This window comes from Salvelinus namaycush, unplaced genomic scaffold (genome assembly GCF_016432855.1).
Source record: "Salvelinus namaycush isolate Seneca unplaced genomic scaffold, SaNama_1.0 Scaffold61, whole genome shotgun sequence".
NCBI lineage: Eukaryota > Metazoa > Chordata > Actinopteri > Salmoniformes > Salmonidae > Salvelinus > Salvelinus namaycush.
In genome coordinates, this window is record NW_024061320.1 from 275,134 (window position 1) to 303,111 (window position 27,978).

Consider the following 27,978-nt stretch of genomic DNA (forward strand, 5'->3'; position numbering starts at 1 on the left):
TGTACCTTGTAGGGAGAAGACTATTGGTAAAGGAAGGACAGGACCCCTAACTGTACCTTGTATGGAGAAGACTATTGGTAAAGGAAGGACAGGACCCCTAACTGTACCTTGTAGGGAGAAGACTATTGGTAAAGGACAGGACCCCTAACTGTACCTTGTAGGGAGAAGACTATTGGTAAAGGAAGACAGGACCCCTAACTGTACCTTGTAGGGAGAAGACTAGGTAAAGGACAGGACCCCTAACTGTACCTTGTAGGGAGAAGACTATTGGTAAAGGACAGGACCCCTAACTGTACCTTGTAGGGAGAAGAATATTGGTAAAGGAAGACAGGACCCCTAACTGTACCTTGTATGGGAGAAGACTATTGGTTAAGGAAGGACGGACCCCTAACTGTACCTGTGGGAGAAGACTATTGGTAAAGGACAGGACCCCTAACTGTACCTTGTAGGAGAAGGACTATTGGTAAAGGAAGGACAGGACCCTAACTGTACCTTGTAGGGAGAAGACTATTGGTAAAGGACAAGGACCCCTAACTGTACCTTGTAGGGAGAAGACTATTGGTAAAGGACAGGGACCCTAACTGTACCTTGTAGGGAGAAGACTATTGGTAAGAAGGACAGGACCCTAACTGTACCCATTGTAGGGAAGACTATTGGTAAAGGAAGGACAGGACCCCTAAACTGTACCTTGTAGGGAGAAGACTATTGGTAAAGGAAGGACAGGACCCCTAACTGTACCTTGTAGGGAGAAGACTATTGGTTAGAAGGACAGGACCCCTAACTGTACCTTGTAGGGAGAAGACTATTGGTAAAGAAGGACAGGACCCCTAACTGTACCTTGTAGGGAGAAGACTATTGGTAAAGGAAGGACAGGACCCCTAACTGTACCTTGTAGGGAGAAGACTATTGGTAAAGGAAGGACAGGACCCCTAACTGTACCTTGTAGGGAGAAGACTATTGGTAAAGGACAGGACCCCTAACTGTACCTTGTAGGGAGAAGACTATTGGTAAAGGAAGGACAGGACCCCTAACTGTACCTTGTAGGGAGAAGACTATTGGTAAAGGAAGGACAGGACCCCTAACTGTACCTTGTAGGGAGAAGACTAGGTAAAGGACAGGACCCCTAACTGTACTTGTAGGGAGAAGACTATGGTAAAGGACAGGACCCCTAACTGTACCTTGTAGGGAGAAGACTATTGGTAAAGGAAAGGACAGGACCCCTAACTGTACCTTGTATGGAGAAGACTATTGGTAAAGGACAGGACCCCTAACTGTACCTTGTAGGGAGAAGACTATTGGTAAAGGAAGGACAGGACCCCTAACTGTACCTTGTAGGGAGAAGACTATTGGTAAAGGACAGGACCCCTAACTGTACCTTGTATGGAGAAGACTATTGGTAAAGGAAGGACAGGACCCCTAACTGTACCTTGTAGGGAGAAGACTATTGGTAAAGGAAGGACAGGACCCCTAACTGTACCTTGTAGGGAGAAGACTATGGTAAAGGAAGGACAGGACCCCTAACTGTACCTTGTAGGGAGAAGACTATTGGTAAAGGAAGGACAGGACCCCTAACTGTACCTTGTAGGGAGAAGACTATTGGTAAAGGACAGGACCCCTAACTGTACCTTGTAGGGAGAAGACTATTGGTAAAGGACAGGACCCCTAACTGTACCTTGTAGGGAGAAGACTATTGGTAAAGGAAGGACAGGACCCCTAACTGTACCTTGTATGGAGAAGACTATTGGTAAAGGACAGGACCCCTAACTGTACCTTGTAGGGAGACTATTGGTAAAGGAAGGACAGGACCCCTAACTGTACCTTGTAGGGAGAAGACTATTGGTAAAGGACAGGACCCTAACTGTACCTGTATGGAGAAGACTATTGGTAAAGGAAGGACAGGACCCTAACGTACTTGTAGGGAGAAGACTATTGGTAAAGGAAGGACAGGACCCCTAACTGTACCTTGTAGGGAGAGACTATGGTAAAGGACAGGACCCTAACTGTACCTTGTATGGAGAAGCTCCCCATCTTGGATTCCGGAAGTCAAACAGAGTGCTGGGTCCTGACGGTCTTCCTCCTGCTCCCTCCTCCTCATCCTCACCCCCAAACCTACTGGACCGACCCCGACCCCGGCCACGACCCCTTCCTCTGTCTGCTGCATGGAGGAAACAGACGCAGCAGAAAAGTCACATTATCAATGGGATTCTATAGTTATTACGTAGTCCATGTGTTTCAGCATCTCTTCAGGGAGGGGCTTACCTCTGGGTGGGGGGAGGATTACTCTGGGGGGGGGATGGGAACAGGGATTACCCTGGGTGGGGGGGATGGGAACAGGGTACCTCTGGGTGGGGGGGATGGGAACAGGGCTTACCTTGGGTGGGGGGGATGGGAACAGGGATTACCTCTGGGTGGGGGGGATGGGAACAGGGATTCCTTGGGTGGGGGGGATGGGAACAGGGCTTAATCTGGGTGGGGGGGATGGGAACAGGGATTACCTCTGGGTGGGGGGGATGGGAACAGGGATTACCTCTGGGTGGGGGGGATGGGAACAGGGATTACCTCTGGGTGGGGGGGATGGGAACAGGGTTTACCTCTGGGTGGGGGGGATGGGAACAGGGATTACCTCGGGTGGGGGGGATGGGAACAGGGATTACCTCTGGGTGGGGGGATGGGAACAGGGCGTACCTCTGGGTGGGGGGGATGGGAACAGGATTACCTCTGGGTGGGGGGATGGGAACAGGGCTTACCTCTGGGTGGGGGGAGGGGGAACAGGGCTTACCTCTGGGTGGGGGGAGGGGGAACAGGGCTACCTCTGGGTGGGGGGGGGAACAGGGTTTACTCTGGGTGGGGGGAGGGGGAACAGGGTTTACCTCTGGGTGGGGGAGGGGGAACAGGGTTTACCTCTGGGTGGGGGGGGGGGGGAACAGGGTACCTCTGGGTGGGGGGGGGGGAACAGGGCTACTTGGGTGGGGGGAGGGGGAAACGGGCTTACCTCTGGGTGGGGGAGGGGGAACAGGGCTTACCTCTGGGTGGGGGGAGGGGGAACAGGGCTTACCTCTGGGTGGGGGGAGGGGAACAGGGCTTACTCTGGGTGGGGGGGGGGGAACAGGGCTTACATCTGGGTGGGTGGGGGGGGACAGGGCTTACCTCTGGGGGGGGTCTGCTGGGTTCCTCGGGGGGTGGGGGGGGTTTGAAGGTCCCCGTCAGTAGACTGTTGAGAGCCACCTCCATGTTGTGTGTGTGTCCATCAGGGCCTGACGAGCATCCTCCTTATCAAACCCCATCTCCATAATGTCCCGAGGGCCCGCTCATCCACCTAGGGGGGGGGGGGGGGATGGAGGGATGGGAGGAGGGAGGGAGGATGAGGGAGGATGGAGGATGGGAGAGGGGAAGGAAGAATGGAGAGATGGGACGGGGGGTGGAGGATGGAGGGATGGGAGGGAGGATGAGTGAGGATGGAGGGATGGGAGGGAGGATGAGTGAGGATGGAGGGATGGGAGGGAGGATGAGTGAGGATGGAGGGATGGGAGGGAGGATGAGTGAGGATGGAGGGATGGGAGGGGGATGTGATGAGGGAGGATGGAGGGATGGGAGGGGAGGATGGAGGGAGGATGGAGGAGGTGTAGGGAGGATGATGAGTGAGGATGGAGGGATGGGAGGGAGGATGGAGGGATGGGAGGGAGGATGGAGGGAGGGAGGATGAGTGAGGAGGAGGGAGGGATGAGTGAGGATGGAGGGATGGGAGGGAGGATGGAGGGATGGGAGGGAGGATGGAGGGATGGGAGGGAGGATGGGGGGATGGGATGGAGGATGGAGGGATGGGGAGGATGGAGGGATGAGGGAGGATGGAGGGATGGGAGGGAGGATGGAGGAGGATGGAGGGTGATGGGAGGGAGGAGGAGGGATGGGAGGGAGGATGGAGGGATGGGAGGGAGGATGGGAGTGGAGGATGGGAGGGAGGATTGAGGGATGGGAGGGAGGATGGAGGGATGGGGAGGATTGGGGGGATGGGATGGAGGATGGGAGGGAGGATGGAGAGATGGAAGGATGGAGGGAATGGAGGGAATGGGAGGGAGGATGGGGGGATGGGATGGAGGATGGGAGGGAGGATGGAGGGATGGGAGGGAGGATGGGGGGATGGGATGGAGGATGGGAGGGAGGATGGAGGGATGGGATGAGGGGGGATGGAGGGATGGGAGGGAGGATGGGGGGATGGGATGGAGGGATGGGAGGGAGGATGGAGGGATGGGAGGGGGGATGGGGGGGATGGGATGGAGGATGGGAGGGAGGATGGAGAGATGGAAGGATGGAGGGATGGAGGGATGGGAGGGAGGATGGAGGGATGGGATGAGGGGGGATGGAGGGATGGGAGGGAGGATGGAGGGATGGGATGAGGGGGGAGGATAGTAGCAGAGATAAATAATGAATAATTTATTTCACTTTTGTATATTATCTACTTCACTTGCTTTGGCAACGTTAACATATGTTCCCATGCCAATAAAGCCCCTTGAATTGAGAGAGAGAGAGGGAAGTTCAAATGGGGGGGAGGGGGGGGGTTAATGAAGACCAGAGAGAGAGAGGGGGAGTTCAAGGGGGGGGGGGGGTTAATGAAGCTGTAGTCTGCTCCAGATTAACAGCCTTTCTATTCTATTGAGACTCCTCAGATTATCTCCTTAATCCGTTACCCTCTCCTCCTCCCCCCTCCACCTCTCCTGTCCCCACCCTCCCCCCCTCCACCTCTCCTCCTCCCCCTCCTCCTCTCCCCACCCCTCCCATCAAGACGCACTGAGGTGGAAACATAGCCCATGTCCCAAATGGCATTCTATTCCCTACTTGCAAAACTAGTGCACTATAGAGGGAACAGGGTGTAAAGTAGTGCACTATATAGGGAATAGGGTGTAAAGTAGTGCACTATATAGGGAATAGGGTGTAAAGTAGTGCACTATATAGGGAACAGGGCGTAAAGTAGTGCACTATATAGGGAACAGGGTGCCCTTTGGGAGACAGGAAGGGAGGGGTCTCACTGTAAGCCAGGAGTCTACATTACACAACTGAATGAAAGACTAGCTGTGGTTGTTGTTGAGGCCTGCCCAGTCCCACACCGTCTTAAACCAATGAGGATGTCCCCAAGATTATCTCACAATCAGACCACAAAGGACCCTAAACCATCCTCTGACTCTGACACCAAAACGCTCAATAAAAACCAAATCAGAGACATTTTCACTGCAAGCCAGGAATCTAGATTAAACAACTGAATTAAATTGACTTGTTGTTGTGACGGGTAGACAGGTCAAGCCCAAAACCAGAGAGCCAAGGCATATTTTCCCTGAATTTTTCTCCTGACCACAAAGACCTCAAACATCTTCAATTAAAACTGAAATGAGCGAGGGAGGGGGGGGGGGGGCTTTTAGACAGAGAGAAAGAGACCCACCCGCCTATACAGAGCTAAGGGAAACACTGGGTCAAAATGTCAAAGCCCTCACCAGCTCGCGGTAATTTCCTAGTTCCCGGTAGTTTGGTTGTTCCCGGTAACTCCCGAGCTCTCTGTAGTTTCCTTCTGGACGGCTGGACTCCTCTGTCCTCTCCGTCCTCTCCTCTCGTCTCTGCCGGTACGAGTCCCTGTCTCCTCGGTCTCCTCGTCGGTAGCTGTCCCGGCTGCCTGGATTACCGAGGTTTCCCCCGGCATTGCCTCCGCCGCCAAACGTCCGAGTTCCCTTCAGAAGAGGTCAAGAGATTGGTTTCCCCGGCAGACAGACAAAGTCTCGTCCTGGACTATGGAGAATCTAGACCTAATCTGTGTCTGGGAAACTGGTCCTTAATACACAACCAGCCAGTAGAAACAGTACCAACTCACACAGTGGGACACGGACAGAGTCTAACAGACGTGTGGGACACGGACAGAGTCTAACAGACGTGTGGGACACGGACAGAGTCTAACAGACACAGTGGGACACGGACAGAGTCTAACAGACACGTGGGACACGGACAGAGTCTAACAGACGTGTGGGACACGGACAGAGTCTAACAGACACAGTGGGACACGGACAGAGTCTAACAGACACAGTGGGACACGGACAGAGTCTAACAGACACAGTGGGACACGGACAGAGTCTAACAGACAGAGTGGGACACGGACAGAGTCTAACAGACACAGTGGGACACGGACAGAGACTAACAGACACAGTGGGACACGGACAGAGTCTAACAGACACAGTGGGACACGGACAGAGTCTAACAGACACAGTGGGACACGGACAGAGTCTAACAGACACAGTGGGACACGGACAGAGTCTAACAGACACAGTGGGACACGGACAGTCTAACAGACACAGTGGGACACGGACAGAGTCTAACAGACACAGTGGGACACGGACAGAGTCTAACAGACACAGTGGGACACGGACAGAGTCTAACAGACACAGTGGGACACGGACAGAGTCTAACAGACACAGTGGGACACGGACAGAGTCTAACAGACACAGTGGGACACGGACAGAGTCTAACAGACACAGTGAGACACGGACAGAGTCTAACAGACACAGTGGGACACGGACAGAGTCTAACAGACACAGTGGGACACGGACAGAGTCTAACAGACACAGTGGGACACGGACAGAGTCTAACAGACACAGTGGGACACGGACAGATTCTAACAGACACAGTGGGACACGGACAGAGTCTAACAGACACAGTGGGACACGGACAGAGTCTAACAGACACAGTGGGACACGGACAGAGACTAACAGACACAGTGGGACACGGACAGAGTCTAACAGACACAGTGGGACACGGACAGAGTCTAACAGACACAGTGGGACACGGACAGAGTCTAACAGACACAGTGGGACACGGACAGAGTCTAACAGACACAGTGGGACACGGACAGAGTCTAACAGACACAGTGGGACACGGACAGAGTCTAACAGACACAGTGGGACACGGACAGAGTCTAACAGACACAGTGGGACACGGACAGAGTCTAACAGACACAGTGGGACACGGACAGAGTCTAACAGACACAGTGGGACACGGACAGAGTCTAACAGACACAGTGGGACACGGACAGAGTCTAACAGACACAGTGGGACACGGACAGAGTCTAACAGACACAGTGGAACACGGACAGAGTCTAACAGACACAGTGGGACACGGACAGAGTCTAACAGACACAGTGGGACACGGACAGAGTCTAACAGACACAGTGGGACACGGACAGAGTCTAACAGACACAGTGGGACACGGACAGAGTCTAACAGACACAGTGGGACACGGACAGAGTCTAACAGACACAGTGGGACACGGACAGAGTCTAACAGACACAGTGGGACACGGACAGAGTCTAACAGACACAGTGGGACACGGACAGAGTCTAACAGACACAGTGGGACACGGACAGAGTCTAACAGACACAGTGGGACACGGACAGAGTCTAACAGACACAGTGGGACACGGACAGAGTCTAACAGACACAGTGGGACACGGACAGAGTCTAACAGACACAGTGGGACACGGACAGAGTCTAACAGACACAGTGGGACACGGACAGAGTCTAACAGACACAGTGGGACACGGACAGAGTCTAACAGACACAGTGGGACACGGACAGAGTACTAACAGACACAGTGGGACACGGACAGAGTCTAACAGACACAGTGGGACACGGACAGAGTCTAACAGACACAGTGGGACACGGACAGAGTCTAACAGACACAGTGGGACACGGACAGAGTCTAACAGACACAGTGGGACACGGACAGAGTCTAACAGACACAGTGGGACACGGACAGAGTCTAACAGACACAGTGGGACACGGACAGAGTCTAACAGACACAGTGGGACACGGACAGAGTCTAACAGACACAGTGGGACACGGACAGAGTCTAACAGACACAGTGGGACACGGACAGAGTCTAACAGACACAGTGGGACACGGACAGAGTCTAACAGACACAGTGGGACACGGACAGAGTCTAACAGACACAGTGGGACACGGACAGAGTCTAACAGACACAGTGGGACACGGACAGAGTCTAACAGACACAGTGGAACACGGACAGAGTCTAACAGACACAGTGGGACACGGACAGAGTCTAACAGACACAGTGGGACACGGACAGAGTCTAACAGACGTGTGGGACACGGACAGAGTCTAACAGACACAGTGGGACACGGACAGAGTCTAACAGACACAGTGGGACACGGACAGAGTCTAACAGACACAGTGGGACACGGACAGAGTCTAACAGACACGTGGGACACGGACAGAGTCTAACAGACGTGTGGGACACGGACAGAGTCTAACAGACACAGTGGGACACGGACAGAGTCTAACAGACACAGTGGGACACGGACAGAGTCTAACAGACGTGTGGGACACGGACAGAGTCTAACAGACACAGTGGGACACGGACAGAGTCTAACAGACGTGTGGGACACGGACAGAGTCTAACAGACACAGTGGGACACGGACAGAGTCTAACAGACGTGTGGGACACGGACAGAGTCTAACAGACGTGTGTGATTCAGTTACTGTAGCTACGACAACAGGGATAAAACCACACACACCTCTTTGTTCTTGGCGACCTCGGCGATGGCTGCTAGTCTCTGCTTCTCAAACTCTTCGTTCTCGTCAGCTGTTTTCACCACACTGGTGCTGACCAGAGTCTTCCTGGTGTCCAGCTCTCTGGAGTCCACTTCCTCATTCCTTACACACTTCTGAGGAGCACAGAGAGAAGAGAATTTCATCAGTCTGATTGGTTAGTCAACAGAGAGAGAATTTCATCAGTCTGATTGGTTAGTCAACAGAGAGAGAATCAGTCTGATTGGTTAGTCAACGGAGAGAGAATCAGTCTGATTGGTTAGTCAACGGAGAGAGAATCAGTCTGATTGGTTAGTCAACAGAGAGAGAATCAGTCTGATTGGTTAGTCAACGGAGAGAGAATCAGTCTGATTGGTTAGTCAACGGAGAGAGAATCAGTCTGATTGGTTAGTCAACGGAGAGAGAATCAGTCTGATTGGTTAGTCAACGGAGAGAGAATCAGTCTGATTGGTTAGTCAACGGAGAGAGAATCAGTCTGATTGGTTAGTCAACGGAGAGAGAATCAGTCTGATTGGTTAGTCAACAGAGAGAGAATCAGTCTGATTGGTTAGTCAACAGAGAGAGAATCAGTCTGATTGGTTAGTCAACAGAGAGAGAATCAGTCTGATTGGTTAGTCAACGGAGAGAGAATCAGTCTGATTGGTTAGTCAACGGAGAGAGAATCAGTCTGATTGGTTAGTCAACAGAGAGAGAATCAGTCTGATTGGTTAGTCAACAGAGAGAGAATCAGTCTGATTGGTTAGTCAACGGAGAGAGAATCAGTCTGATTGGTTAGTCAACGGAGAGAGAATCAGTCTGATTGGTTAGTCAACAGAGAGAGAATCAGTCTGATTGGTTAGTCAACAGAGAGAGAATCAGTCTGATTGGTTAGTCAACGGAGAGAGAATCAGTCTGATTGGTTAGTCAACAGAGAGAGAATCAGTCTGATTGGTTAGTCAACAGAGAGAGAATCAGTCTGATTGGTTAGTCAACAGAGAGAGAATCAGTCTGATTGGTTAGTCAACAGAGAGAGAATCAGTCTGATTGGTTAGTCAACAGAGAAAGAATCAGTCTGATTGGTTAGTCAACAGAGAGAGAATCAGTCTGATTGGTTAGTCAACAAAGAGAGAATCAGTCTGATTGGTTAGGCAACAGAGAGAGAATCAGTCTGATTGGTTAGTCAACAGAGAGAGAATCAGTCTGATTGGTTAGGTAACAAAGAGAATCAGTCTGATTGGTTAGTCAACAGAGAGAGAATCAGTCTGATTGGCTGTGTGTGGAACTAGTTAAATATTGTCAGGTCATACCTGTCCGAAGGGCACAAAGGGAGGGGCTCCACCTTCTCTTCCGATGTTACTCCTGCTGTGTTTGGCCAAGCTCTGGAGGTCAAAGGGGAGAAGAGGGGAATTTAGAACGCCCGTTAGTACATATATTTATACATTCTTAATTCCATTCCTTTAATTAGACTTGTGTGTATTAGGTAAATGTTGTGTAATTAGATGTGAAATTAGATGTGTGTGTATTGGGTACATGTTGTGTATATGTTGTGTAATTAGATGTGTGTGTATATGTTGTGTAATTAGATGTGTGTGTATATGTTGTGTAATTAGATGTGTGTGTATATGTTGTGTAATTAGATGTGTGTGTATATGTTGTGTAATTAGATGTGTGTGTATATGTTGTGTAATTAGATGTGTGTGTATATGTTGTGTAATTAGATGTGTGTGTATATGTTGTGTAATTAGATGTGTGTGTATATGTTGTGTAATTAGATGTGTGTGTATATGTTGTGTAATCAGATGTGTGTGTATATGTTGTGTAATCAGATGTGTGTGTATATGTTGTGTAATTAGATGTGTGTGTATATGTTGTGTAATCAGATGTGTGTGTATATGTTGTGTAATTAGATGTGTGTGTATATGTTGTGTATATGTTGTGTAATCAGATGTGTGTGTATATGTTGTGTAATTAGATGTGTGTGTATATGTTGTGTAATCAGATGTGTGTGTATATGTTGTGTAATCAGATGTGTGTGTATATGTTGTGTAATTAGATGTGTGTGTATATGTTGTGTAATTAGATGTGTGTGTATATGTTGTGTAATTAGATGTGTGTGTATATGTTGTGTAATTAGATGTGTGTGTATATGTTGTGTAATTAGATGTGTGTGTATATGTTGTGTAATTAGATGTGTGTGTATATGTTGTGTAATTCAGAACGCCCTTTAGTACGCCCTTTAGTACGCCCTTTAGAACGCCCTTTAAAACGCCCTTTAAAACGCCCTTTAAAACGCCCTTTAAAACGCCCTTTAAAACGCCCTTTAAAACGCCCTTTAAAACGCCCTTTAAAACGCCCTTTAAAACGCCCTTTAAAACGCCCTTTAAAACGCCCTTTAAAACGCCCTTCAAAACGCCCTTCAGAACGCCCTTCAGAACGCCCTTCAGAACGCCCTTCAGAACGCCCTTCAGAACGCCCTTCAGAACGCCCTTCAGAACGCCCTTCAGAACGCCCTTCAGAACGCCCTTCAGAACGCCCTTCAGAACGCCCTTCAGAACGCCCTTCAGAACGCCCTTCAGAACGCCCTTCAGAACGCCCTTCAGAACGCCCTTCAGAACGCCCTTCAGAACGCCCTTCAGAACGCCCTTCAGAACGCCCTTCAGAACGCCCTTCAGAACGCCCTTTAGAACGCCCTTTAGAACGCCCTTTAGAACGCCCTTCAGAACGCCCTTCAGAACGCCCTTCAGAACGCCCTTTAGTACGCCCTTTAGTACGCCCTTTAGAACGCCCTTTAGTACGCCCTTTAGAACGCCCTTTAGAACACAATTTAGTTCGCCCTTTAAAACGCCCTTTAAAACGCCCTTTAGAACACCCTTTAGAACACCCTTTAGTACGCCCTTTAGTACGCCCTTTAGTACGCCCTTTAGTACGCCCTTTAGTACGCCCTTTAGTACGCCCTTTAGTACGCCCTTTAGTACGCCCTTTAGAACGCCCTTTAGAACGCCCTTTAGAACGCCCTTTAGAACGCCCTTTAGAACGCCCTTTAGAACGCCCTTTAGTATGCCCTTTAGTATGCCCTTTAGTACGCCCTTTAGGACATCCTTTTTCATGGTCCTTTGAACCAGACAGGACGAACAGCTGTCCAGTAACAGCGTAATAAACTACCATTTGAGGTGACGGCTCTCTATTCCCCGTATAGTATAAAGAGTCTAGTGCACTACTTTTGAAGTGCATGCCCTACGTAGGGAATAGGGTACTGTTTGGAACACACTCACAGAGACAGTCTGCTGTAAAACGAAGGGTAAAAAACGCCTCCTCTTCCTCACCCTTTGCAGTTCCCATTTCTCCATCATGTGGTCGACCTCCCCTCCGAGGACGGAGATCTTGGAGTCGTCCAGAAGCAGAATGCCATTCTTCACCTGGACCGTACCAAGGACCTTCACCTTGGTTCCTGGAGGGGTGTTCAGGCTATAAAATTTAAAAAAACACAGGGGGGGGTGAATTAGGGAGGCCAGAGGACAGCTCCATAGAGAACCCATTTTGTATTATATGGAGAGCTCTAAGTAGACCAAATCAATTAAGCGGTTAAGGAAGCTTAAACCAATGCCAAAACAAACAAACAAGGAGATTGATTATAATAGGTTTACATGGAATATGTTTACAGTTACATTTAATACAGATTGGCTACAGCAATGGAATGGAAGGACAGGTCATATGTTAACCTAATATTGGATAGGACAAAAATAAACACAGGAGATGGATAAACAATAGATTTCTATCTCTGTAACAACGTCACAAACAACAGACAGAACAAACAGTTGTATTGATATGAAAGCAGTGTTTTGGGGGGGCCCCAGCTTTAATTAGAAAAGAAAAACACAAATCATCACGATTCATTTTCCCTCCTAAAACTCTTCATCCAGCCAGCTATGCATGTGATGGCTACTGTCCAACGGGGCGAGCCATGCCAAAAGAACAGCTTAGCTTACGTTACCCACAAACCTCTCCCCCTCTCTGTCCTGTCCGACCACTCTTCTAAATGACGCGCTGTGTTGCAGTAGGATGGTGAGACGAGCGGGACGAGGGATTGTGTCCTAAAATAGCACCCTATAGAAACACAGTTGTGTCATTTAGAAAAGTGGTCTGGATAGGGCATGGCCTGTGGTTAAAAGTAGTGCACTATATAGGGAATAGGGGGCCAAATTGGGACACAGCCTAGGAATAATCCCATCCCCGGTTCAGGCCGTTCTCATTTTAAATTAACAGCCCTGTTCTGATCACCACCAGCTCTGAGCCTCCGGCCCCGCGTCCCAAACGTGATCCTATGCCCTATGTAGTGCACTACTTTTGACCAAGGGCCCATAGGGAATAAGGTGCCATTTGGAATTCAGCCCCTAGTCCTCTCATTAAAAAAACACAGGGACTTAGAGGGATGTCCAGCTGCTGATGCAGCAATTAGGGATTTCACTTCCAACCCAACGGCCGAGTAGGTCTCAAACGGCAGCCTATCCACCTATATAGGGCATCATGTTTGACAAGAGCCCCCCCCCACCCCCAATAGGGCAAATAGTAGTGCACTACATAGGGAATAGGTTGCCATTTGGGACAACTTGGTGCTAGCTGGAGCAGGGTCCTCTCTCAGGGTACTGCCTCATAATGACACTGTGGAACGGAGCTGTAAGCCGTTACAAACTAACCTCTCTCCCTCTCTCCCTCTCTCTCCCTCCCTCCCTCTCCCTCTCTCTCTCTCTCTCTCTCTCCCCCTCTCTCTCTCTCTCTGCCTCCCTCCCTCCACTATCAGAGCTAGCTGATATCAACAGAACAGACACTAGTTAGTGTTGTCATTATAAAAGGGTTGTACTGTTCTCTCCTCATGGATAGATTCTGGGCAAGCTCTCCTCTCCGTCCCAAATGGGACCCTATTCCCTTTGTAGTGCACTGCATTTTTTGGGACCAGAGTCCATAGATAATAGGGAACCGTGTGGGACACAGCGCTCCTCTCCAGCCACTCCACCTGTAAGGGCTGGCTGGTAGCCACGGCAGCCGTCGCCGCGGACGCTGCTTGGATGGAGTTGTAATTAAGGAAACGGATTGGTAGCGGATCAGCCACTGACGAGTGGAAATTGAGAAGGAGGAGAAGAAAGCGAGAGAGATGGAGACCGGGGGAGGGAGGGAGGGAGGGAGGGAGGGAGGGAGGGAGACTGAGGAAGTTCAGAAAGTCACCAACATCTCTGTCTGTGCTTCCATTCCAAAAGTAAGACGAGTATTTTGGTTGAAAATTAGGATCTAGCTACGATACTGACTGATTGGTAGACAGGTGTGAAGCAGCATCAGTCTATATAGTCAACAGGGGGTGATTTGTCGACAGGAGTGAAGCAGCATCAGTCTATATAGTCAACAGGTGATTTGTAGACAGGAGTGAAGCAGCATCAGTCTATATAGTCATCAGGAGGTGATTGGTAGACAGGAGTGAAGCAGCATCAGTCTATATAGTCATCAGGAGGTGATTTGTAGACAGGAGTGAAGCAGCATCAGTCTATATAGTCAACAGGAGGTGATTTGTAGACAAGAGTGAAGCAGCATCAGTCTATATAGTCAACAGGAGGTGACTTGTAGACAGGAGTGAAGCAGCATCAGTCTATATAGTCAACAGGAGGTGATTTGTAGACAGGAGTGAAGCAGCATCAGTCTATATAGTCAACAGGAGGTGAGTTATAGACAGGAGTGAAGCAGCATCAGTCTATATAGTCAACAGGAGGTGATTTGTAGACAGGAGTGAAGCAGCATCAGTCTATATAGTCAACAGGAGGTGATTTGTAGACAGGAGTGAAGCAGCATCAGTCTATATAGTCATCAGGAGGTGATTTGTAGACAGGAGTGAAGCAGCATCAGTCTATATAGTCAACAGGAGGTGATTTGTAGACAGGAGTGAAGCAGCATCAGTCTATATAGTCAACAGGAGGTGATTTGTAGACAGGAGTGAAGCAGCATCAGTCTATATAGTCAACAGGAGGTGACTTGTAGACAGGAGTGAAGCAGCATCAGTCTATATAGACAACAGGAGGTGATTTGTAGACAGGAGTGAAGCAGCATCAGTCTATATAGTCAACAGGAGGTGATTTGTAGACAGGAGTGAAGCAGCATCAGTCTATATAGTCAACAGGAGGTGAGTTATAGACAGGAGTGAAGCAGCATCAGTCTATATAGTCAACAGGAGGTGATTTGTAGACAGGAGTGAAGCAGCATCAGTCTATATAGTCAACAGGAGGTGATTTGTAGACAGGAGTGAAGCAGCATCAGTCTATATAGTCAACAGGAGGTGATTTGTAGACAGGAGTGAAGCAGCATCAGTCTATATAGTCAACAGGAGGTGATTTGTAGACAGGAGTGAAGCAGCATCAGTCTATATAGTCAACAGGAGGTGATTTGTAGACAGGAGTGAAGCAGCATCAGTCTATATAGTCAACAGGAGGTGATTTGTAGACAGGAGTGAAGCAGCATCAGTCTATATAGTCAACAGGAGGTGATTTGTAGACAGGAGTGAAGCAGCATCAGTCTATATAGTCAACAGGAGGTGAGTTATAGACAGGAGTGAAGCAGCATCAGTCTATATAGTCAACAGGAGGTGATTTGTAGACAGGAGTGAAGCAGCATCAGTCTATATAGTCAACAGGAGGTGATTTGTAGACAGGAGTGAAGCAGCATCAGTCTATATAGTCAACAGGAGGTGATTTGTAGACAGGAGTGAAGCAGCATCAGTCTATATAGTCAACAGGTGACTTGTAGACAGGAGTGAAGCAGCATCAGTCTATATAGACAACAGGAGGTGATTTGTAGACAGGAGTGAAGCAGCATCAGTCTATATAGTCAACAGGAGGTGATTTGTAGACAGGAGTGAAGCAGCATCAGTCTATATAGTCAACAGGAGGTGAGTTATAGACAGGAGTGAAGCAGCATCAGTCTATATAGTCAACAGGAGGTGATTTGTAGACAGGAGTGAAGCAGCATCAGTCTATATAGTCAACAGGAGGTGAGTTATAGACAGGAGTGAAGCAGCATCAGTCTATATAGTCAACAGGAGGTGATTTGTAGACAGGAGTGAAGCAGCATCAGTCTATATAGTCAACAGGAGGTGATTTGTAGACAGGAGTGAAGCAGCATCAGTCTATATAGTCAACAGGAGGTGATTTGTAGACAGGAGTGAAGCAGCATCAGTCTATATAGTCAACAGGTGACTTGTAGACAGGAGTGAAGCAGCATCAGTCTATATAGACAACAGGAGGTGATTTGTAGACAGGAGTGAAGCAGCATCAGTCTATATAGTCAACAGGAGGTGATTTGTAGACAGGAGTGAAGCAGCATCAGTCTATATAGTCAACAGGAGGTGAGTTATAGACAGGAGTGAAGCAGCATCAGTCTATATAGTCAACAGGAGGTGATTTGTAGACAGGAGTGAAGCAGCATCAGTCTATATAGTCAACAGGAGGTGATTTGTAGACAGGAGTGAAGCAGCATCAGTCTATATAGTCAACAGGAGGTGATTTGTAGACAGGAGTGAAGCAGCATCAGTCTATATAGTCAACAGGAGGTGATTTGTAGACAGGAGTGAAGCAGCATCAGTCTATATAGTCAACAGGTGATTTGTAGACAGGAGTGAAGCAGCATCAGTCTATATAGTCAACAGGAGGTGATTTGTAGACAGGAGTGAAGCAGCATCAGTCTATATAGTCAACAGGAGGTGATTTGTAGACAGGAGTGAAGCAGCATCAGTCTATATAGTCAACAGGAGGTGATTTGTAGACAGGAGTGAAGCAGCATCAGTCTATATAGTCATCAGGTGACTTGTAGACAGGAGTGAAGCAGCATCAGTCTATATAGACAACAGGAGGTGATTTGTAGACAGGAGTGAAGCAGCATCAGTCTATATAGTCAACAGGAGGTGACTTGTAGACAGGAGTGAAGCAGCATCAGTCTATATAGTCAACAGGAGGTGAGTTATAGACAGGAGTGAAGCAGCATCAGTCTATATAGTCAACAGGAGGTGATTTGTAGACAGGAGTGAAGCAGCATCAGTCTATATAGTCAACAGGAGGTGATTTGTAGACAGGAGTGAAGCAGCATCAGTCTATATAGTCAACAGGAGGTGATTTGTAGACAGGAGTGAAGCAGCATCAGTCTATATAGTCATCAGGAGGTGATTTGAACCGTATCCACTTCTAAATGGTAATTCATAATGGATAGCAACAGTGTGTCACCAAGACCATACGAATGACTGCCAGTTACTTTCTTCAGTCATTTTTATACTTTTACATGAGGTACACATTCAGAGTACTAATATATTTTGGGGGAAATCAATTGAAAGGTCATAAAATGGCATTTCCTAATAAAAAAAAATATACAAAAGCCCTGTCTAACAAGGCGGGGGAGGGGTTCTACTAAGCTATTTGGAATTGTTTAAAAAAAGTCATAAAATGTAATTTCCTTACTAAGCTATATGGAATTGTTTTAAAAAGGTCATAAAATGGCATTTCCTTACTAAGCTATATAGAATTATTTTAAAAGGTCATACCAAGGATCACATTATACACTTGAAGTATAACTTTTTTTGTTTTTGATGAAAAATTGTATTTGGCCTTATAGCTATTAGACAATAGAAACACATTGAATAACAGATTCACTACATGGAACAGATAAACCCCCCCCCAAAAGAATCATAAGGAAGTTTGTTCTGAAGCATCTGCCCTATATCTAGGAGATAGAAGATCAGGAAACTATTTATCATTTTTGGGTCATGTATTTTATCCCTTATTGTTGGCACTAAACTATCTCCATATATCTTCCTATTAATTTTTTAAAACTCGTTTCCCGGGAACCTTCGAGTTTTGTGAGGCTTGTTGGTGTCCTCGAGCAAAACAACCGACAACTACGTGTTCGTGAGAGACTCACCTTTCCACAGAGGGGGGTCATATTAATGTGTATCCCAAACTGTTCGGACGCTACAGACAGAAGTTGGCGGAACCGACTTCAGTTGGCAGATCGGCGGAACCGAGTGGCTTGTGAGGATCGTAGAGCAAAAACGGAGAACACCATGGTGTTCCTGAGAGTCTCATCTGTAGGCCAAACCATTCGTACGCTACAGACGTTTTTCCGTGAAGACCGATTTTCAGGATGTTTCCTAGTGTGACAAACACAGCGTCTAGCTCTGCCACCTTCTACCTGGGGACGTATCAGTAGTGACGTATCGACGTCGTCTGATACGGTGGATTGAGACGCATCCAAAGCAACAAAAACATCTCCAGCATAAACTGACACATTTTGATGTGGGATTTTTTATTACTATGCCAATTTGATTTTCGCGGTGCAGTGGACATCGACTATCGGGGGTTTAAAGAGGAAGGATTCGCTGTGGTAATTGTATGCAGTGTTCATACCTTCATACCACATATCCACCTGAATAACCATGCAGCTGAGAAACACAGAAAAGAGCCTCCTCCTGCTCTGATACGTCCCTTCTCTCAACCAATTAACACGGTTGGAAGAAACCCTTGTTTTGTTAAAGAAGAAGTGAACGCCAATCAAGTGGCTGGCTTAATTCTAAAGCCTCCTTGATCTGAAGCCTCCTTTGTACTTCTGAAAGGGAAGACGTGTCCATTCATCAGCCTGTTAGATGGAGGCTTGCTTCCCAAATGGCCTTCTATTCCATCTATAGGGCACTACTTTAGACCAGGACCCATAGGGAGACACATAGGGAGACCCATAGGGAGACACATAGGGAGACACATAGGGAGACCCATAGGGAGACACATAGGGAGACCCATAGGGAGACACATAGGGAGACCCATAGGGAGACACATAGGGAGACACATAGGGAGACCCATAGGGAGACACATAGGGAGACCCATAGGGAGACCCATAGGGAGACCCATAGGGAGACACATAGGGCTCTGGTCAAAAGTAATGCCCTACGTAGGGAATAGCCAGAATCATCAACAGAGATATCTGAAATGGGGATCTAACAAGGCCTCTGTCAGGGGAATGTACCATTTTTATATTTTTGTCAGTATTTAATTGACTAGATATTCAGATGGAAGGCCCTATATCTAGGAGTAATTAATTGATGACCAGATATTCAGATGGAAGGCCCTATCTAGGAGTAATTAATTGATGACTAGATATTCCATGATGGAAGGCCCTATCTAGGAGTAATTAATTGATGACCAGATATTCAGATGGAAGGCCCTATCTAGGAGTAATTAATTGATGACTAGATATTCAGATGGAAGGCCCTATCTAGGAGTAATTACTTGATGACTAGATATTCCATGATGGAAGGCCCAATCTAGGAGTAATTAATTGATGACCAGATATTCCATGATGGAAGGCCCTATCTAGGAGTAATTAATTGATGACTAGATATTCCATGATGGTAGGCCCTATCTAGGTGTAATGTTGTCTAAAAACCAGTTTTTGCTTATCCATTTTAGAATAAGGTTTTAACGTAAAACAAAATGTGGAAAAAGTCAAGGGGTCTGAATACTTTCCGAATGCACTGTACATATATATATGGGGTTTTTTCTCCGTTCCTGGCACCGTACGGTACTTTTCCTGGGTGGTAAATTCCTTGTACGCTGGAATGCCGGAGTTGTCTCCAGTCCAGAAAACCAAATGATTTACTAGGTGTTGGTTCTGTGCCTTTGGAGAAGAAGCGGATAGCCTTTTGATGCTAACGCGCTACTATGTTCCAACTGGAGTGACGGTGATGATCGAGAGTTTTTCCGTAGCTGATCTTGTTCCTATGGCCCGTATGCATCAAGGATCTCTGAGTAGCAGTAGCTGATCTTGTTCCTATGGCCCGTATGCATCAAGGATCTCCGAGTTTCAGTAGCTGATCTTGTTCCTATGGCCCGTATGCATCAAGGATCGCCGAGTTTCAGTAGCTGATCTTGTTCCTATGGCCCGTATGCATCAAGGATCTCCGAGTTTCAGTAGCTGATCTTGTTCCTATGGCCCGTATGCATCAAGGATCTCCGAGTTTCAGTAGCTGATCTTGTTCCTATGGCCCGTATGCATCAAGGATCTCCGAGTTTCAGTAGCTGATCTTGTTCCTATGGCCCGTATGCATCAAGGATCTCCGAGTTTCAGTAGTTGATCTTGTTCCTATGGCCCGTATGCATCAAGGATCTCAGAGTTTCAGTAGCTGATCTTGTTCCTATGGCCCGTATGCATCAGGGATCTCCGAGTTTCAGTAGCTGATCTTGTTCCTATGGCCCGTATGCATCAAGGATCTCCGAGTTTCAGTAGCTGATCTTGTTCCTATGGCCCGTATGCATCAAGGATCTCCGAGTAGCAGTGCTGATCTAGGGTCAGGTCACCCCTGTCTATTTACTCTCATTCATGGAGATTTAAAAGACAAAACTGATCTGAAATCAGCACCCATACATTAAGAAGACTGATACAAACGACCTCTGAGCTCAGCCTGGTGTTTAAAAAGTAGCTATTCTCTACCTGATCAATCAAACAGATTAGCCTGGTGTTTAAAGTAGATGACCAATAAAACAGATTAGCCTGGTGTTTAAAGTAGCTGACCAATAAAACAAATTAGCCTGGTGTTTAAAGTAGCTGATCAATCAAACAGATTAGCCTGGTGTTTAAAAAGTAGCTGATCTCTACCTGATCAATCAAACAGATTAGCCTGGTGTTTAAAGTAGCTGATCAATCAAACAGATTAGCCTGGTGTTTAAAGTAGCTGATCAATCAAACAGATTAGTAGTGGTTCTCTACCTGATCTGGGACAGGTGTTTGAACTAGTAGTTGTTCTCTACCTGATCTGGGACAGGTGTTTGAACTAGTAGTGGTTCTCTACCTGATCTGGGACAGGTGTTTGAACTAGTAGTTGTTCTCTACCTGATCTGGGACATGTGTTTGAACTAGTAGTTGTTCTCTACCTGATCTGGGACAGGTGTTTGAACTAGTAGTGGTTCTCTACCTGATCTGGGACAGGTGTGTGAACTAGTAGTTGTTCTCTACCTGATCTGGGACAGGTGTTTGAACTAGTAGTTGTTCTCTACCTGATCTGGGACAGGTGTTTGAACTAGTAGTTGTTCTCTACCTGATCTGGGACAGGTATCTGAACTAGTAGTTGTTCTCTACCTGATCTGGGACAGGTGTTTGAACTAGTAGTGGTTCTCTACCTGATCTGGGACAGGTGTATGAACTAGTAGTTGTTCTATACCTGATCTGGGACAGGTGTTTGAACTAGTAGTGGTTCTCTACCTGATCTGGGACAGGTGTTTGAACTAGTAGTGGTTCTCTACCTGATCTGGGACAGGTGTTTGAACTAGTAGTGGTTCTCTACCTGATCTGGGACAGGTGTTTGAACTAGTAGTGGTTCTCTACCTGATCTGGGACAGGTGTTTAAACCAGTAGTGGTTCTCTACCTGATCTGGGACAGGTGTTTAAACCAGTAGTTGTTCTCTACCTGATCTGGGACAGGTGTTTGAACTAGTAGTGGTTCTCTACCTGATCTGGGACAGGTGTTTGAACTAGTAGTGGTTCTCTACCTGATCTGGGACAGGTGTTTGAACTAGTAGTGGTTCTCTACCTGATCTGGGACAGGTGTTTGAACTAGTAGTGGTTCTCTACCTGATCTGGGACAGGTGTTTGAACTAGTAGTGGTTCTCTACCTGATCTGGGACAGGTGTTTGAACTAGTAGTGGTTCTCTACCTGATCTGGGACAGGTGTTTGAACTTGTAGTTGTTCTCTACCTGATCTGGGACAGGTGTTTGAACTCGAGGCCCACAGCATTGGTGTGTCCGTCTGTCATCTGCAGCCGCAGCATCCTGGGGGCTCCCTGAGACTCCTCGTTGTCCTTGGGAGCCGACACGTTCCTCACCTTCTGAATCTGCAGCACACACGGACCCTCCAACTGAGGGTGGGAACGGGTAGGGCGAGATAAAAGACAGGGGTCGTGTTAATTAGGGCACACTGTAGCAAAAAAACGTTTTTTACAGCCAGAGAGTGAGTTAGGGTCCGTATTCATGAGGCACCAAACAGATCAACACAGAGAGGGGACCTGAACTTGTCCAATAAGAAATGTAGCGTTCTGTTTTTAACGTTGCAAAAAAATAATTTGCTACGATGTGTCCTAATGCCAGGGTTTGTTGCAGTAAAGACATCAGCCTTGTAAGCACTAACTGCTAAACAACCTCAGCAGATGGTCCCGGCTTCAATAACTGCTCCTCTGGGATGAATAAAGTTTATTGAATTGCGCTACCCTCGCCGTCTCCTCGCTCAAATTGACCTTACTGCTTTTACAGTTGAAGTCGGAAGTTTACGTACACTTAGGTTGGAGTCATTAAAACTCGTTTTTCAACCACTCCACACATTTCTTGTTAACAAACTATAGTTTTGGCAGGTCGGTTAGGACATCTACTTTGTGCATGACACAAGTAATTTTTCCAACAATTGTTTACAGACAGATTATTTCAATTATAATTCACTGTATCACAATTCCAGTGGGTCAGAAGTTTACATACACTAAGTTGACTGTGCCCTTTTATACTTGGAAAAGCTTGGAAAATTCCAGAAAATGATGTCATGGCTTTAGAAGCTTATGATAGGCTAATTGACATAATTTGAGTCAATTGGAGGTGTACCTGTGGATGTATTTCAAGGCCTACCTTCAAACTCAGTGCCTCTTTGCTTGACATCATGGAAAAATCAAAAGAAATCAGCCAAGACCTCAGAAAAAGAATTGTAGACCTCCACAAGTCTGGTTCATCCTTGGGAGCAATTTCCAAACGCCTAAAGATACCACGTTAATCTGTATAAACAATAGTACGCAAGTATAAACACCATGGGACCATGCAGCCGTCATACCGCTCAGGAAGGAGACGCGTTCTGTCTCCTAGAGATGAACATACTTTGGTGCGAAATGTGCAAATCAATCCCAGAACAGCAGCAAAAGACCTTGTGAAGATGCTGGAGGAAACAGGTACAAAAGTATCTATATCCACAGTAAAACAAGTCCTATATCGACATAACCTGAAAGGCCGCTCAGCAAGGAAGAAGCCACTGCTCCAAAACGGCCATAAAAAAGCCAGACTACGGTTTGCAACTGCACATGGGGACAAGATCGTACTTTTTGGAGAAATGTCCTCTGGTCTGATGAAACAAAAATAGAACTGTTTGACCATAATGACCATCGTTATGTTTGGAGGAAAAAGGGGGCGGCTTGCAAGCCGAAGAACATTATCCCAACCGTGAAGCATGGGGGTGGCAGCATCATGTTGTGGGGGTGCTTTGCTGTAGGAGGGACTGGTGCACTTCACAAAATAGATGGCATCATGAGGAAGAAAAATTATGTGAAAATATTGAAGCAACATCTCAAGACATGAGTCAGGAAGTTAAAGCTTGGTCGCAAACGGGTCTTACAAATGGACAATGACCCCAAGCATATTTCCAAAGTTGTGGCAAAATGGCTTAAGAACAACGAAGTCAAGGTATTGGAGTGGCCATCACAAAGCCCTGACCTCAATCATATAGAAAATCTGTGGGCAGAACTGAAAAAGCGTGTGCGAGCAAGGAGGCCTACAAACCTGACTCAGTTACACCAGCTCTGTCAGGAGGAATGGGCCAAAATTCACCCAACTTATTGTGGGAAGCTTGTGGAAGGCTACCCGAAACGTTTGACCCAAGTTAAACCATTTAAAGGCAACGCTACCAAATACTAATTGAGTGCATGTAAACTTCTGACCCACGGGGAATGTGATGAAAACAATAAAAGCTTAAATAAATCTTTCTCTCTACTATTATTCTGACATTTCACATTCTTAAAATAAAGTGGTGATCCTAACTGACCTAAGACAGGGAATTTTTACGAGGATTAAATGTCAGGAATTGTGAAAAACTGAGGTTTACACGTTCCAATTAAAATAGTGTATCTCTGCTCCAAGAGCTGGCATTCTACGGCATATTCAATCACCTTTGTAAATGCAGTACATATTAATTGCAGTCTAGTGATAACCTACTCTGGGAAAAGAGCCAGGCAACGATAAATAAATAACTCAATGCAGACTGAGAAATTCTGAATTACCAGTATTGATGGCGTGTTCCCTGTTAGACTAATGCAGAGTGGGAGTTGTACTTACCTGAAAGGAGTGCAATATCTTACTCTGAGCTTTAGGGGGACCGTGGGTTATTAGCTCTCTGAGCTTTAGGGGGACCGTGGGTAATAAGCTCTCTGAGCCTTAGAAGGCCCGTGGGTTATTAGCTCTCTGAGCCTTAGAAGGACCGTGGGTTATTAGCTCTCTGAGCCTTAGAAGGACCGTGGGTTATTAGCTCTCTGAGCTTTAGGAGGACCGTGGGTTATTAGCTCTCTGAGCTTTAGAAGGACCGTGGGTTATTAGCTCTCTGGGCCTTAGAAGGACCGTGGGTTATTAGCTCTCTGAGCCTTAGAAGGACCGTGGGTTATTAGCTCTCTGAGCCTTAGAAGGACATTACATTTACATTTAAGTCATTTAGCAGACGCTCTTATCCAGAGCGACTTACAAATATTGGAAAGTTCATACATATTCATCCTGGTCCCCCCGTGGGAAATGAACCCACAACCCTGGCGTTGCAAGCGCCATGCTCTACCAACTGAGCCACACGGGACCGTGGGTTATTAGCTCTCTGAGCTTTAGGAGGACCGTGGGTTATTAGCTCTCTGAGCTTTAGAAGGACCGTGGGTTATTAGCTCTCTGAGCCTTAGGACCGTGGGTTATTAGCTCTCTGAGCCTTAGGAGGACCGTGGGTTATTAGCTCTCTGAGCCTTAGGACCGTGGGTTATTAGCTCTCTGAGCTTTAGGAGGACCGTGGGTTATTAGCTCTCTGAGCTTTAGGAGGACCATGGGTTATAAGCTCTCTGAGCCTTAGAAGGACCGTGGGTTATTAGCTCTCTGAGCCTTAGAAGGACCGTGGGTTATTAGCTCTCTGAGCTTTAGGAGGACCGTGGGTTATTAGCTCTCTGAGCTTTAGAAGGACCGTGGGTTATTAGCTCTCTGAGCCTTAGAAGGACCGTGGGTTATAAGCTCTCTGGGCCTTAGAAGGACCGTGGGTTATTAGCTCTCTGAGCTTTAGAAGGACCGTGGGTTATTAGCTCTCTGAGCTTTAGGAGGACCGTGGGTTATTAGCTCTCTGAGCTTTAGGAGGACCGTGGGTTATTAGCTCTCTGAGCTTTAGGACCGTGGGTTATTAGCTCTCTGAGCTTTAGAAGGACCGTGGGTTATTAGCTCTCTGAGCTTTAGGAGGACCGTGGGTTATTAGCTCTCTGAGCTTTAGGACCGTGGGTTATTAGCTCTCTGAGCCTTAGGACCGTGGGTTATTTGCTCACATACAAATTAATTCATTAATTATCTACCTCGTCATCATCTGTGGCATTTTCTCAGTTGGACTCAGTTTAACTCCCCATGGCTGAAGGAAGGAATGAAGGCATTTTAAAGCTGGTGTGACAGAGACATCTAGTGGCCTTTGGAAGTAGTGCATTTATGTATTACTCAAACGTTCACAGGACAGTGTAACCAACAGGGTATCAAACCCGGGTCAGGTGCATGTTGTTTTCAAGGCTGAGATATACAGCCCACTGAGATAAAAGCCTAGGAATTAGCTTTCTAAATTGCCATGGGTCTTCAGCATGGTTACTCACCATAGCAGTCTAGCTTGACTAACCTCCATCCACTGACTATTACACTGTTATCCTGTTGGTTCTAACTTTGTTTTTGTTCTGTATTGAATCATTATGATAGGATCATGGACAGTTTCTCTGACCCTTTGGCGTACACATATCTGTGCTAATACACACACACACACACACACACACACACACACACACACACACACACACACACACACACACACACACACACACACACACACACAATGCCTCACCTTCTCCACCCGGCCACTGTTGATGTCCGCAGGGAGAAACTTCCTGCCAATAGGCCTCAGGTCACTCTGTAGAGATAGCCACAGAGACAGGGGGAGGGGAGGGGGGGGGGGGTTAAGCAATACTTGCCCAACCAACATTTTAAGCTGACAATGAGATTACCTGTAAACCTTGAGAAGCATAATTGAAAGCAATGTAGAGAAACCTGTTTTTTCAAAGCACTGGTAAATATTGCCTGAATCCTGATTCTCCACGTCTCCCAAAGTGGGCATGAGTACACTTCCAGTCATGGATTTCACAAACTATTGGATTGGTGTTAGTCTGATTAGTCAGGCTGTAATTTACAATTAATAGGTATAGACAGCCAGACGTGTGCAAATGTTCCTTACAAGCCAGAATGTTTAATACAATCACATTTGAACTTACTCTCCCCGTTTGTCCCTTTCCTCTGCTCTAAATTTGAGACAAAATATCCACAGGAAGGTCTTGTTTAAGTGACTTTTTAGAGTGCTCAAAGCCCAGACTCTCTGGTCAATAGCTATTGAACCAAGCATGCCATGACAATGAAAATGGTATATTCTGTCAATAGCTATCGAACCAAGTATGCCATGACAATGAAAATTGTATATTCTGAATCTTTTTTTGAAGATAGAAATCCAAATATCCAATATAAAACTCACTTTACCTCAGTACCAAACCACATACCCACCGGCTCTCTACAATGTCAGGTAAACAAGACCTGCCTGTGGATATTTTGTCTCAAATTTAGAGCAGCGGAAAGGGACAAACCACACAAACAACCGGTAGAGTGAGCTTACATGCGATTTTAATCAACATTCTGGCTTGTAAAGGAACATTTACAACATTGTGCACACAAATGTCTCAGGCTGTATATACCAATTGTGTATAGTATGTATTAGAGCCTGATTATTCAGACTAGATTGTCGTAAGCATTGGCTGGAGGGACTGTGGGAGTGTGCAAGTACAAACAAGGGTGGGGAATTGGAATGCAGCCATATTAGGGTGACTTTGGTTTACTGACACACCTGCAAAACATGCAATAAGCAATATTCAAAGCAATGTAGAGGAATCTGTTTTGTGGGCCTTACACAAACCTGTTTTGTAAGCTTGATTGATTTTGAAATGAGGTCGACTGTAAGCACTTGACAAAAAGTCTATTTTCTACTCAAACCCCAGGAGACAGTTAAATGTACATCTACAGGGGTGAAGGGAAAACGTTTTTCCTGTATACTAGAAGAGAGAATACTAGCTACTTACATTAAGTGCAATGCGAATAATGTAATTAGCTGAGGGTTTCTCAGAAGTGCGTTTCAACTCCTCTATTCCTTCGTCTGTAAGGTACCTGTGTAGGAAGGTAAACCAAAAGAAAGGGCTCACATTTCAATGGCGTAACCTATGTAACGTTACTGTGGTTAAACAACACTCCAGATAACTACAGTGAACAAACACATTGAAATTCAAAAGCTAGCTAGCCAGCCAACTCGCATATCACTCGAGTGTACTTAACTAACGTAGCTAACAACTGACTAGCAGATCAACTTTGAAGATATATTAATAGCTAGCTACAGTAATGTAGAGCTAGCTAACGTTACACCGGTGGTCACGGAGTTGTTTACTTAGGTAGCTAGCTAGGTAGCTACTTAGCTTCAAATGAGCATACATGGCCTTGTTAGTTAGCGTACCAAAGCTATACATGCTAAAATAATTGACAGCAATTTGCTAGACAAATGACACACTTCGCAACATCAACTGCCAAAATAATCATTATTAGCTACTGTTATCAGTTCGTACGCCAGATATGTGTAACTAGCTATGGTATTACATATCTGGCGTACAAATATTTAAGCTACATTATCACAGGAATCATAGTATGTGAGATCCTAAATCTAACATTAGGTGTTAATTTATCTAACGTTAAATAGAAAAGCCAAAGCTATGCTAGCAAAGTGAACGTGTGATCTAGCTAGCTAGCTAGCTAACACCTTAGCCACAAGCTACCCACCAGCCTTCCTTGGTGAGGGCTAAGTTGATTTCAGCCATTTTCTTTAAAAAATAAAGTATCAAATGCAAATATAGTCGATGAACTATTTAATTTGTGGATTATCCATTGTTTTATCTTTAATAATTAATCCGATAATCAATGAGTTTAGCCGGATATTTTAGCGTTTGCCGACTAAAACAAATGACCTCTCGTTGGGCGAGACGTCAAAGTTGAATCTGGTACTTGGCGGCAAAGAGGGAAGGGACAAACACAGCAGCCCCAGTGGCAAAGACAATCACTACATGTACCGTGCTTTATCAATCCAATGATCTACTACACTCCGTGAAATGGAATAATATTAGGTTCAATGTTTCAATTTCAAATTTGTTTTCCCCCCTTGCAACTGCAGACCAGGCATACACTCTTAGAATGGTTATCAGCACAACCAAATGAAGAAACTCTCTTGGCACTGTCAG

General features: G+C 46.5%; 1 protein-coding gene across 1 annotated transcript; it reads right to left on the reverse strand.

Annotated features, from left to right (window-relative positions):
* Positions 1-2,046: 2,046 nt before the first annotated feature.
* On the reverse strand, positions 2,047-27,737 carry LOC120042070 (tudor domain-containing protein 3-like). Its single transcript, XM_038986963.1, has 10 exons — positions 27,524-27,737; positions 26,779-26,863; positions 25,503-25,568; positions 21,341-21,501; positions 11,902-12,043; positions 9,886-9,957; positions 8,566-8,715; positions 5,484-5,714; positions 3,148-3,316; positions 2,047-2,155 (listed from the first exon to the last, which is right to left on the reverse strand). The coding sequence occupies exons 1-9, from the start codon at positions 27,559-27,561 to the stop codon at positions 3,248-3,250; spliced, it is 1,014 nt and encodes a 337-aa protein (XP_038842891.1). The 5' UTR covers positions 27,562-27,737; the 3' UTR covers positions 2,047-2,155; positions 3,148-3,247.
* Between the last annotated feature and the right edge of the window lie 241 nt (positions 27,738-27,978).